The following is a 12710-nucleotide window of genomic DNA, read 5'->3' on the forward strand; positions in this document are numbered from 1 at the left end:
GTGTACAACTCGGTACACCCCGTCCTCTGTGTGCTGAGGCGGGGGGGGAGCGGGAACAGACCGAAGGTGAGAGCTCCCGTAACGTACAGGGGAGCGAGTTGGACCCCTGTCCTTGCCTGTGCCAAGCTCGCTGCCGCCAAGGAGGCTGAATTGTTTTATACAGCGTATTCCTTTTTGCTCTGTACTCAAGTTAGTTGGAGGGAAGTAGGCATTCAACCTCAGAGGCTGAAAGAGGGGCTTTCAGCCCTAGAGGCTCTGCCTGCCAGGCAAAGCGAGAGGCGATTCCTCATAGTGCTTCCTCAGGAAAAAGTTCTTCCTCCACACGCAGGGCACTTTTGGCACAAGGCGGGGTAACAAACGGGATAAGGCTGTCTGAAGTGTCCCCCTCCATGTCGGAGCCTCTGGCTGGACTCTGCTGCCTTAGGAGGGCAGAGCTCTGCTGGCAGCGCTGCTCGGAGGACACCGTGCTTTGACCAGATTGCTCTAACCCAGATCTGTCTCTGTGGGGCATCCATGATGTAAATACGGCCACCCAGAGCTGCAGCAACTTTCAGAAACGAGTTTCAAAAGCATGATGCTGATGTACGTTTTGAAGTTTTTAAAACATAAAAAAATAAAAACTGGAATACTTCCTGCCAAGATAGATAAAGTCAGTTAGTGGAAACTCCGGGGAGCCCAAATTAATATTCAATTATAGAGTTGGAAATCCGGTGGAAAGCACTCACCCATCTTAAACCAGAGCAACACTGCTCCTGCAGTGCTTGCTTCTCTTTGCAGAGGGGATTTGTGAGAAAGGGGACGTGGGGGAAGGCAGAGCAAAATGAATATTTTCATCATCTTCTCTCTGACCTAGGAGAGGTTTCAGGAGAAATGCAACACATTGGAGCACTGCAGCATTCATCCCTTATGGAAAGCCATGGGGTGGCAGCAGCTGCCAGAGCACCAGGTAGGCTGTATCAGTGCAAGTGCTGGGATGGCCCCTGGGCTGCCGCTGTCACCCAAAACCCGTGTCCATATCGGGGTATATGGTACAAGGTCTTCTTCACAAGGACTAGCCACCACTATAGGGACTAACTAACAGGGATGGCATCTCACAAGCAGAGTTTTACTGTTGTACCCCATAACGCAGATGCCATGAGAAAGGCCCGGGTTATGAGAAATTAGCTTATGCTTCAGACTTCCTTAAGACAGAGCGGGGGGTTTTTTACTCTGTGGGGAAGAATAAGCCACAGAAATAATTTTTCTAACTGGTAAGACAAGAATGGTCTCTTCTATAGCGTAACATTCCATCGGTCAAGTCAAAGCGTCTGTATCCTACAATCTCTGTTTCTAAATATAATGCTTTTCATTTCTCTGTGTCACTCTTCCCTGTGTTTCCAGCATGCAGCACATTTCTCAATGAAGGATGAAGTTATGTCAGACATTGACTTTCCAGAGCCAGCGTTTTATTAAGTGATACCACGGAACAGGCAGACAATATTCAACATAGGTGGGAGAATTAACAGTTATGAATTAATTTCACCCCCCACAGGACACAGAATTTTGGCACCACCATTTTGCAACAGAAGCAGAAACAAATTAGATGTAAGTACGAGAGAAGTGTGCCTGCCAGGTTAGCCTTACCATGAAACATATCTGCAAACAAACAAAACGAATTAAACCTATTCACAAACTGTCAAACATTTTCAGGTAAAAGTTTAGTGGGAACATTTCTGTAGCTCAGGACTGTGAACTTTCCTTGAAGAACTGAGTGACACTGAGCAGTACACAACCAATTTTCCCTACTGGGTAGGAGGGTTCCTATGGGATTGCTTTAACTGAGAAAGCAGTGACATCAGATGCTATTAGAAACACAAGCCAAATGAGCATTTTAGCTACTAGAAGCTATCATTCTTCTTGCAAGCTTGAGTACTGCAGTGCAAAGTCATTGAATGAGCAGCTGTCTAAATGGAATAAATGGGAAAAAGGACAAGGCAGAAAAGAAAAGCAGATCTGATGGAGAAAGCCACACTCTGGATCCTGCCCCCCCCCTTGATAGGAGCTCAGTTGACTAGAGGGGGCTAACCTGCTGAGCTGCCTTCTAGGGTGAAACACAAGGCAGAAGCCTCTGAGTTTCTCTGGTGTGGGCACCATTTCTTATTTTTCATACGATGTTGTAATTGGAGAACGAAGAAATCAATTTTATAATTGAGAATTACAATGAAGATAGTGCAACAGCCAAAATATGATCAATTTATATCAGGTTAGTTGATGATTAAATAAGCAAGTAATTATTTTAAATATTTGCCATCATTAGCATGTTATTAAGGTTCCACTTATTTCTTTTGCTTATTTTTCCATTCTCCCTATTATTTATAATCATTCTCACTGTTTACATGTACTAATTAATTCCAGAACTTGTGCAGTGTGACAGCCACATTATACTGAAGTACACTGGTGATAAATCAGAATCTCTATTTGGAATTTGGGGACAAAAAAGAAGTCTTGGATTAAGTAAATGTCTGTAAAATACAACTGTTAGAAGCCATGGGGTAATTAAACTGCACAAGGCTAGAAGCAGAGCCAGCAGGAAGATGTCATCATTTTTCATTTCTAGAGAACAACTGCATTTTTAGTCAATGCAGTAGAAATGTAAATGTGGTTTGATCAATACCACAGAATTGGTGAAAATAGATCTCCTTGTAGAAAATGATCAAAAAAGCACTAAGTTTGGATGAGATGAGCAAAATGTGAAAGTGTTCGTGCTCCTCAACAGTCCCACAGGAGCAGGCAGAAGTGCACGTACACAGATGTGCTCCACCCACCTTCTGCCATCACAGATCTTCAGCTCTTCGTGCCGTCCTGGTGAATGGGGTGTCACTCACTGGAAAAGTTCCTTTTATGTTATATATATTAAAGAAAGAAAAAAGTAGAGGACTCAAGACTGGGGTCTACTGAGAAGCCACAGCACGTGTTGGAAGCACAGGTGTGTGCTAATTGCACTGCCAGATTAGTAATGCACAGCACAAGTAGGGTGGGGAGTGAGTGGTAAAATCCATAGTTTTCCATACATTAAAATAGGCTTTTGGTTTTTCTTTCCAAAAGAGGGGTGTTGGGAAGCGACATGCCCACTGAGCTGGGACTGGCACATTCTACATTATGCAGCTCCAGATCTTCATCACACCCAGCTCCCATTGCAATGCACACTTCACTTACCATCAATCAATATTCCAACTGTCATTGAACAGCTAGCCCATGTTTTCAAAAGAATAGAACCACTTACTAAAGTAATTTAGGAGCGGTTTTATGTTTCATTTAATGGTAATTTTAAGGGATCTTCTCCTGAAATCAATTCAAATCTGATATAGAACCAGCATAAGATGGTGATTTATCTGAGGAAGTCAACAAACTCTCCTTCAGATGACATCAAAATCAATGGAAACACACAAAAGAACCACAACCGTTTTCAGACAGCTCCAGCATTACTCCACCCAGTTTTTTTGTTCCATCACAGCTGAACTAAAAACCCACCTCATCTATCATTTTCCTCCTTTCTGTGACTAACCGACTCCATTAATTTCATTAATGTTTAATAAGAGACCTCACTTTATCTACTCCAACAAGACAAGGGATCTGCTTTAACAAGTTATCTTCTAAGGACATGTGCACTGGTGATCTTTCAGGCATCCCTGGAGGAACAGCCATTTTCATTGATCACTGATTTTTTTAATAATGATTCATTCTCCACTATTGATCCAAGGAATAACAATTATATTTTGCAGTGGTTTTGTTCTCTCATCATGAGCGTTACAGTTTATCTGTCAGAAGGAAATCCCTGGGATGCAAGTGGCAGAAGTCTCACACAGAGTCTCAGTGACTGAGGCAGGCAGATCTGATGCCGTAGCTATGCGGGAAGCAGAGGTTTCTTCAGCGTCTGCAGTCTCATACAGCAGATCCAGTCTCACTGCATGCAAGCTTGATTAATTTTGACTGCTTCCATTCAGTTGCAGTCAAGTTTTTCTCTCTGACTTTTTTTTTCATACCACTCTGCAGACAAGATTGCCCAAATCTGGACTGAGCTGTCTACTGCCATGGAAACAGAACAGTATTCTCAAGAGATAAACACTGCATCTCCTCTGCTAGCACTTCAGCCTTGCTCACAGAAGTTAGAGGTGATGGCACAGGTTTTTTTGCAGTCTGTAAACTTGGCTATTACTTTGCCTGGAAGGAGAGAGCCCGATGGGGAATCCCACATCCACCACTGGTTGCACCATCAGCACTTCTCCTCTGAGGCAAGGGGTCAGCAAGCCTAAGAAGCCATGCAAGCTTGTGCTCAAGCAGAGAAGTCTTGGCAGAAACAGCCTCACTGGCTGTTAGCAGCCTCTGTATAAGGAAAATCAAAGGAAGCTTCAAGTTTTCTTGAGTCTTTGTACACCTTTAAATACATCACCTTGAGTGCAGAGCAAGCTGGTCACACTGACTGTTATACTTGATTGCCAAAGATGGCATGTCCATGCTGATCTTGCAAGCATTATAGCAACATCTGATACCCTCGAGAGCTTTTCCAGATTTGTTTTGACTAAGATTCTTCTGCAGTAAAAGTCTACAACAGAGATGATTGCTGGGCCCTGAACTGATCTCACCTGCCAGACTACTACTTCCTGTAAGGAAAGGTGAACAAGGTGAATATCTTCCTAGCTTTAGCTATACCGTTTTGCTACAGTAATTTCCTTATCTTTCTTACATATTCAACAGGAGAAAGGTACGTGCCTCTACAGAAAGGCCTGGATACCCTGCTTTTCCTACAGAAGTGGACAGACTGAAGTCTGCAGCACCACAGTGCATGCGCCAAAGTTAGGCAGCAACTTGCCAAGACCATTCTGCAATGCACGGCTGTTCCTATACCTTCAAAGGTAGCAGTACCTTTGTGCTGTAGCACCTTCTTCATTCCCTCTCAACTTTTTTGCAAACAAAACTGAGCCAAGAGCGTTATCCCCCTTCAGAACCATTGCGCTTTAGAAAGCCAGCTCAGGCCGCAGCATGGCCTTCGCTCACTGGCAGGCCCCAGATGGACCCCGAAGTTTATGGCCTGCATCGAGCAGCTTGGTGTGCAGCCTGACAGCAGGACAGGCAGAGACAGCAGTCAGTCTGCCATCGCTGTGCTGAGGAAAGCTGCTTCAGTGCACGAGGCAGCTCATGGCGGTGTTCATGAGGCAGTCCCTCACTACCACTTTGTGCCGCTCAGATTCTTATCTGCTTTTTGTTCCCCAAGATGGAGGCTAACAAAACACACACACAAAATTGAAATCTTTCCTATTATATTTATGAGTAAATGCTTACTGTCAAAAATGGAAGTATCACTTAATAATTCGTTTTTTTAAACTCTGCAGTCAGAAACATCACATGGGATATTCAAAGTGTCTTTTGAAAACATGAGTGAATTCTAAAGATGATCTCTTTGAGAGTTGCTTAAACAACAAAAATCATCTTGTTTTGAAAGCCTGCCTTTTTAGGGTTACTCTCGTCTGGTGTTCCTGCTAATCTATGCAGAGAAGATTTACTCTGACTTTTAAATTATCTTTTCTTTCTACAAATTATCGATATTTGTTAAGCAAGCAGCAAGCTGAGACGCCTGTGCTTACATTACACTGCAGCTGCTTGTATTATTAACATAATATTCCCTTCTACAGCTTTCTCCCTCTCCTCTTTTCTAACACAGATGTTACATTTCCTGAGGCAAGAACTGCATCCTGAGGGAACTGCTTTGCCCAGCTCTGTAGCTCCGGGCTTCAAAGCTAGAAAACACACTAATGAAATAGTGACTGACCCAGCACAGAAAGATTCTGCCTCATCTAAAGAATTACGGTAGAAGCCCAAAAGCAAAGAGAGTTGCCCAGGAGCAGCCTGCCATCCCAAGTGTAACTTTAAACCCTCCAATGCTGTGACTGAAAGACTGCCAACCACACTCCAGAAAGGGCCGCTCCAGTTTAAAATCTACCAGAATCACTATTAAGACTCATTTCCAGTTTTTAATAACTACTCGACTTTGGCATTTAGCATTAATTTAGAAAATTGCTTTGGAGGTTATTAGGATCAGCTCCCATCCTACAGTCACCTGGCCCTTTCCTTGCGCAGAATGTGGTCATGAAGACAGATGCATAAGACTGATAGCCCATAGGCTCTCCTCAGGGAGGAGCATCATTGCACCCTGTTTTGTCACAAGCACATTCAGCTTCACAAACAAAAATGGCATAATCCACTTCTAAGAGCACAGAGGCATGTCACAATTCTCCCCCTACATTTTTATTAATTTGTACTACTACTAATTGACATTTACCATTACGATTTTTGCTTGATGATTCTCAGCATTTCCCATCAGGACAGATACTAGGAATTGGCAATTTCAACAGTCTACTTTCCTATGGTTACTTGAAACTATGCAACAATAATGCCTGGAAGCACATTAAATCCACAAAAAGCAGAATATTATAATTTGGACTACATTTAGTTGCCATATCAGGCACTTCCAAAATGCTGCTTTCAAAAAAATAAATTTAAAAGAGACAAGTTTCAGCACCAGTTTGACCTCTGTTGGTGTTTATTTGGTCTTGAAATGCTGAAAAAGGGAGAATTCAAGAGCATCTACTGCATGAAAACAAGTGTAATCCTCACAGATGAAGCTTGTGCTTAATGACTAACATCTGCAAGGCGAATACTATCGTCAGAGGAAGTGACTTCAGGGGAGTAATTTTACCAGCATGAGTACAGGATCTAATTCATGCCAAGACAAATCACAGGATCTAAGAATTAGTCATAGGAGTCATTAATTGTGCACTTACTTAACATAGGTTGTAAGAAAAGGGAGTAGTGCTTAAGATAGATCACTGAAGCTGCTATTTTAGTTTCCACTGATTTTAACATGCACACTCCTCTAATGGCCCAGGGTTTCCCCACATAAAGTGTAAAGCAAGGTAAAGCAGGCTTCCCCCACAGCATCTTCCTACCAAAGCGAGTTTTGTGAGGGCATCAAACCTCAAAGTAAGAACAAATATGGAGTTATCAATACCCCCCGAGACAGGATTAAAAAAAAAAAAGACACCAGAAGTATCCTTGACACTGAGAGGTACCCTTGTAACAGAGCGATTTGGAATCTGAATTAATCAGTTCCTACTGAGTTTAGCTCCCAGCTTCCATCAAGACAAATCCCTGCTGCCTTCCTACTGTTTCATCTCCCCTACTGCCCCTAAAAGTACTACCATTTGATGTCTTTTGCTTTAGTTCATCTCTGTTCACTCTCTACCCTCTCCATTATACTTGCTTGCAGCCAGACCATATAACTGCTTGATATTTTCGAAAGCTTAAAAAAAAAAAAAAAACAGTAGCTTTGCCATAAGGTCAGCTTTCTTGTTCTAGTGTGGCAAAGACAAAAATGTAGATGTGTGTAAGTCATCTCCATCCCAAAAGCCACCCAGGAGCCAGCAGCAAGGTAATGCTGGGGCATTACAAGGGCTGTTTGAAAAGCAGTGCCTCCTATTTTACTATGTTGACCCTTGACATCAGAGGCAGATGTTGGTGGTATGGCCGCAGAGGCTGAACCTTCCCACCAGTGTCCCATTACACTTTGTTGCCGTGTGACAGATGGCAGCAGAGGGGCAGCCACAGCACTGACGTGGAAGTACATACGAAGCAAAAATGTGTCACTGAATTCCTCCATGCAGAAAAAAATGCACCTACTGACGTTCACTGATGCTTGCTGGATGTTGATGGAGACCAACCATAGGCTGTGATCACCATGAGGCAGTGGGTGGTGCATTTCAGCAGCAGTAACTCTGGGTCACCTGCGCTGCTGCCGATGTTTACAAGTATGGCATGCGGTCTCTTGTTCATTGCTAGAGAAAATGCATAGCTAATGGTATTGAAAAATATTGTTTTGTACCTGAGAATTTGCTCTATCAAATGGTGTTACTGTGTTCTTTGTATCTGCTGTAATTTCCCTGGAAATAAATAGGAGCTATTACTTTTGGAGAAGTGTGTGTGTGCGTTTGTGTGTGTGCATTTATATATATAACTCCTGTAGGGAAAAAAAACAGCCTAACAGGGTCTGGAAGGAAATACTAGGTTCCTCTGTCATCACTGATGATACCTCAGGATTATAAAGCAGAGTCCACCTGACACAGCTTCCAATAGACAAAGGTAACAACATGACAGGCCAGTACAGAATTGGCTCAGTCTCTAATTCATGACTACAAAGGAGAGGAAATATAGATTATTAGATGTTATATATGCAGAAAAAATTATACTATTTTTGTACCAGCCCCGTTTCTTCCACAGAAATTTACCTGTTTTGCTTTTGTATGGGCTTATGGAGACCAACACAGAAGAAATCAACTCTAGGATTTGTTTTACATTAAAGATTGCCTGTTCAAAACCAGACACAAACTAAAGAGTACCTCAGTGTGCATGTTTTAGCCAGGATGCTGTCCCTGAAAGAGAACAGAATTTGATCATCTGGCTGTGGCTCTTAAGGAAGAAAAATAAGTGTGTGTGTGTGTAAATCAGTCAGAACACCTTATCTTACCACCAGAGCTATCCCAGGTGAGGATGCTACATTTCCATTAACTGACAAAAGAGAAATTTCTGATTATTTGTACTGGCACTTGTATTTTGCTTCTTAAAATGTCCTTAAACATTCCAGCCAGTATTACCAGTGCACATTTGTTTGACGAACTCACCTCAAACCTTAAGATTGAGGAGTTACATCACTTCATTAATTTTCACTTGTCTTCTGGAAGTGCTTGCATTTCTTAGTGCTTGCAGCATAATGGACTTCTCCTATTCTCAATTACATCAGAGTGCTAAGACTTCTTAGCATAAATTTAAATTAGGCTGTCATTAAGATCACTAGTTTCTATTAATTTTAAGGAAAGAAGCCAGTTCTGTGACTGAGAACACGATGTTTAAAAACACATTCTAATTCAGAAAACATAAGCAACTTTGAGATACTAAAGCACGAAGTACAGAAAAGAGTTTTGTTAAAACACATTTAGAGGCATTAAGCCCTAGCAGATATATCCAGAAAGTGTTAAAGTTACAAAGCGTTGACCAAAGAAAAGGCTTCGGGTTCATCAAATGATTCACAATTAAAAAAGAACAAATCAGAACACAATTAAGCAGAGCACTGAGACCGCTGTTACTAAGAACGTCTTTTGACAGCTTTTCTGAATACTGGAACACAAAAATACAGATCACAACGGTTGGATATTCTCAGGTCTGAATAATTCATCAATAAAAGCAGATTTCAAGCTCCTTCAAACAAACAAACAAACTTATTAGATACTTAGAGAAAAAGAAAACCTGTTGGGGTTTATAGAATTGCGCTGCTGCCCTGCCTTTCTTTGCTATTTGATTTCCAAAGAGGAACAGTATAGACCAATATCTACAGCACTGATGGATGCTTGCTTCCAATACAGAAAACAAAAAGAATCAGATGTCACAGACCTTGGTTTGAATACAGTTTCAGTCCTTCTGGTTTCACTAGTAATTGTGAGCAAGGTGTGCCACATTTGCATAGAAGTTTGTGTCAATTTTTGCCACTTTCTTAAGCTGACAGAACAAATAACAGCAGGCAAATGGAAAATGACTTTTTAAAAAAGGAGCTTTTGTGAAACTCCATTAAAAATTCAGAGACATCATAGCTGATGTTTAGAGGCAGCCACTGATGTGTAACTGACCTTGAAGTTAATAGAAATGAAATACCTAGCAGGATTTTCAGAATTACCAAAGTACGTACATACAATTTTTGACCTTTAGAGTTTATTGCAGATTAACCAATTAAAATTCTGACTTCAGATGAAGCATTACTACAAAAATTATAGAAATATCATTCATGTACATCATTCACCTAATTTTTGTGCTAAGAACAAAATTTTAAAAAGCACTTAATTTGCAGCACATATGACCCGTGCATCTCCTGCTGAGCATGTCCATTTCAGAATCACCAGTTCCACGACCAATTGACAAAACCTTACCAGCAAGAGAAATTTCAGCAAGAATGGGGAATAAAAAGATTGTAATGAGCCACATCAGAACTCTTCTTAGAATAAGCATTGACAGAATTTTGCCTTGTTTCGTAAACCAACGCAGGTATCTGCAGCCTCAAAAGAACTGGAAAAAAAAATCCTTCAGTTGAAGGTTTAGAGCAGAAACTGCAACTCTAATTACAAGAGAGGTCAGGCTACAGATATTCAGATGATAACAAAAACACAAGTAATTAGAACACAAAAATGCTATATCTAGAACAAACCAGTAGGACACAGAGGGTCTAAAGTCCCTCATTTCAGCACTGTCCTTAAATTTCTGTAGAACACAAATTCTGTTTCAGAGGAAAGTCCTCCAAACCCCAAGCTATATATTCAAAACTGGTCAGACAAGTAAGGGGAAAAGGAATATACTGTAATTGCATAAGCTTAAGAAATGCAGTTCAACACACTGTTAATTTTGGTGAGAGATACACTGAAACCAAAGGCATCAATGCATACATACATAATTTATTAATAACACATTTTTTATTAGTTAACACAATTAACCTTACAGAATTAAAAGGATGTATTATAGAGAAAAGCTTACCTGGCTGAATATCTGAAGTAGTAAGAAATATTTTAATTCAGAATTTAGTTTTTGGTGTAACGGTGCTCTTTAAATATAGATTTTTCTGGTCTATACTTTTAAATTAGTACATGAAATTCTGCATATCAGTCTGACAAAGGATATAATTGCTTAATTAAAAAAAAAAAGTCTCAGCAATTCAAACTATAGAAGTCAGATATTTACATACAAATCTGATTTGAAAATAATTTAGCAAAATATAGGCAGATGGATACTGAAAATATACTTGTGCTTATTAAGCTTTTGGTATTCAACATTCAGCTTCAGATGCCTGACCAAGATGAAAAATAAGATCAATAGAGATGATCTGGGTACTGGTTTCAAAATTAATTTGTGTGAACTCTGCATTTTCACTACTGCAGACATCCTCCAAATTGGATGAAGATGGCCTTTTCCAGGCTGATCACCAACACAGTAAAGGAGAAATAAAGCAAATAATGTTTTAAGAGCAATTATACTATTTTTATAAAATAAAACTGAAAAAAAAAGATATCATGTGTCTACACTGTCAAAACAATCATAAAACTGTTTTTTTTCTTGCATTACTCATATATACATTTTAGTATTCTATTCCACTTACTTTTAAAATAAGTCTCTTTGTTTAAACATCCACTAAATGATGCTCCTGGTATGGGGAACAGGCCATAAAGGTGCATAAAGAGCATTTACATTAAAACAGTGGTCATCTCTGCTCAACAGACACTCTAAGAAACTTACCACGTTTTGTATGATTCTGAAAGCATCTGAAATTTTCAGTCCTTGAAATCAATATAAAGCAATAATTATTAAGCAATGCACATCATGATCAAATCCTCCCTGGTGTAGCTCTCTTTTTGTTTCGGAGGAGTCTCTCCCTCATTTTTGTCTTCTTCCACTCTAAATTCCCCAAGGGTTCCTTAAGATGTTAACAAAATCATCATCATCTGTGATTCCAATACTTAATCCTTCATAGTAATCTTCAAACTCAGAATAGGACACTTCTTCAGGATTGCTGCAGGATTCTCCTAATGTCTCTAGAAATGACAATTTAATTTCTTCTTCTGTAGCTTTGCCTGTGAAAGTTTATTTTTTTCCATCAAACACATTTCTAAGACCAGTGAATATACAGCTTTTAGTCTATTTTAGGAAACGAAACTTAAAATTCAATATTCTGACTTCACAGGGGGCAATGAAATCATTTGCTCACTTGGTATCAGCTGCAGTATTTACCTTACTTTGATAGCAAATGATAGCATTAAATATAAATGGAAACATGAGGCCAAAGTCGCTTTCACTGGATTATGAGATCAGGAAGATTTTTCCTCAGATGACTGAGAAAACTGAACAATGTATTCTTTAATTAAAATGTTGGTAATTCAGAGGTAAACTTGTAAGAAAACATACATTTAATGTAAAACAAGCTCAAAGCTCTAGGAACACATTAAGATATGACTTTCATTCAAAAACGTTCTGGAATTGACAAGTGCTTTTTTGTGACTTAATAAAGATTATACTCAGATAACTTTTACTGCACTGAGGAAAAAATGGGAGAAAATACAGCATTATAACACAGAAAAAAACTGCACGTCCATCATTCTTAAGCCACAGTGTGTCCTCATGTGTTACTATTGATGTTGCTGGCAAAACAAAAAACATCCTCTTTTCTATGGGTAAAATAGAAGGAGTCAAGACATCAAGAAGACTTTCACAGTAATGAGTTTGATACATTGGAGATGTTACTTTAGAAACTGACCTACAAGATTTAAACTCCTATTATTATTTTTTTTAGCAGCAAGAGTTTAAACACGCTGCTATCTTCATTATTTTTTCAGAATTCTCAAACATTTCCTCAGTAAAGAGGAACAACCACGAGCAGAAATAAATGAATAATTTATTCAGAAGGAACTTCAAGTGATGAAAAATTCGTGTCACTTGGAAACCTTATGTATATTGAGAGAGAACAGTAACATGAAAGGGAGAGCGTCCTCCTAATTTAAAACTGCCAATATTGTCTATGTCAGTGAGTACTTGCACACACAGGAGCTAAGATACAACTACTTAAATATAGTCCTATACAGGTAAGGAAA

At 39.8% G+C, this 12710-nt stretch overlaps 2 protein-coding genes across 6 annotated transcripts in view; both read right to left on the bottom strand.

Moving 5' to 3' along the window:
• Positions 1 to 4988, bottom strand: part of KCNC2 (potassium voltage-gated channel subfamily C member 2) — a 99633-nt gene extending 94645 nt beyond the window's left edge. Inside the window, exon 1 of the mRNA XM_019611274.1 lies at positions 4903 to 4988. Coding sequence (XP_019466819.1) covers positions 4903 to 4988 — 86 coding nt within the window. The remainder of the gene's footprint in view (positions 1 to 4902) is intronic.
• A 3895-nt stretch (positions 4989 to 8883) lies between these two features.
• CAPS2 (calcyphosine 2) overlaps positions 8884 to 12710 on the bottom strand; it is a 35619-nt gene continuing 31792 nt past the window's right edge. For 4 of the 5 annotated variants that reach the window (XM_019613302.1, XM_031553651.1, XM_031553640.1 and 1 more), the window contains one exon: positions 8884 to 11696. In XM_019613302.1, the coding sequence (XP_019468847.1) occupies positions 11521 to 11696 (176 nt within the window). In that variant the 3' untranslated portion in view covers positions 8884 to 11520. The remainder of the gene's footprint in view (positions 11697 to 12710) is intronic. The other variant, XM_031553643.1, reaches the window with a different exon arrangement.

Source organism: Meleagris gallopavo, chromosome 1 (assembly GCF_000146605.3).
Source record: "Meleagris gallopavo isolate NT-WF06-2002-E0010 breed Aviagen turkey brand Nicholas breeding stock chromosome 1, Turkey_5.1, whole genome shotgun sequence".
Lineage (NCBI taxonomy): Eukaryota > Metazoa > Chordata > Aves > Galliformes > Phasianidae > Meleagris > Meleagris gallopavo.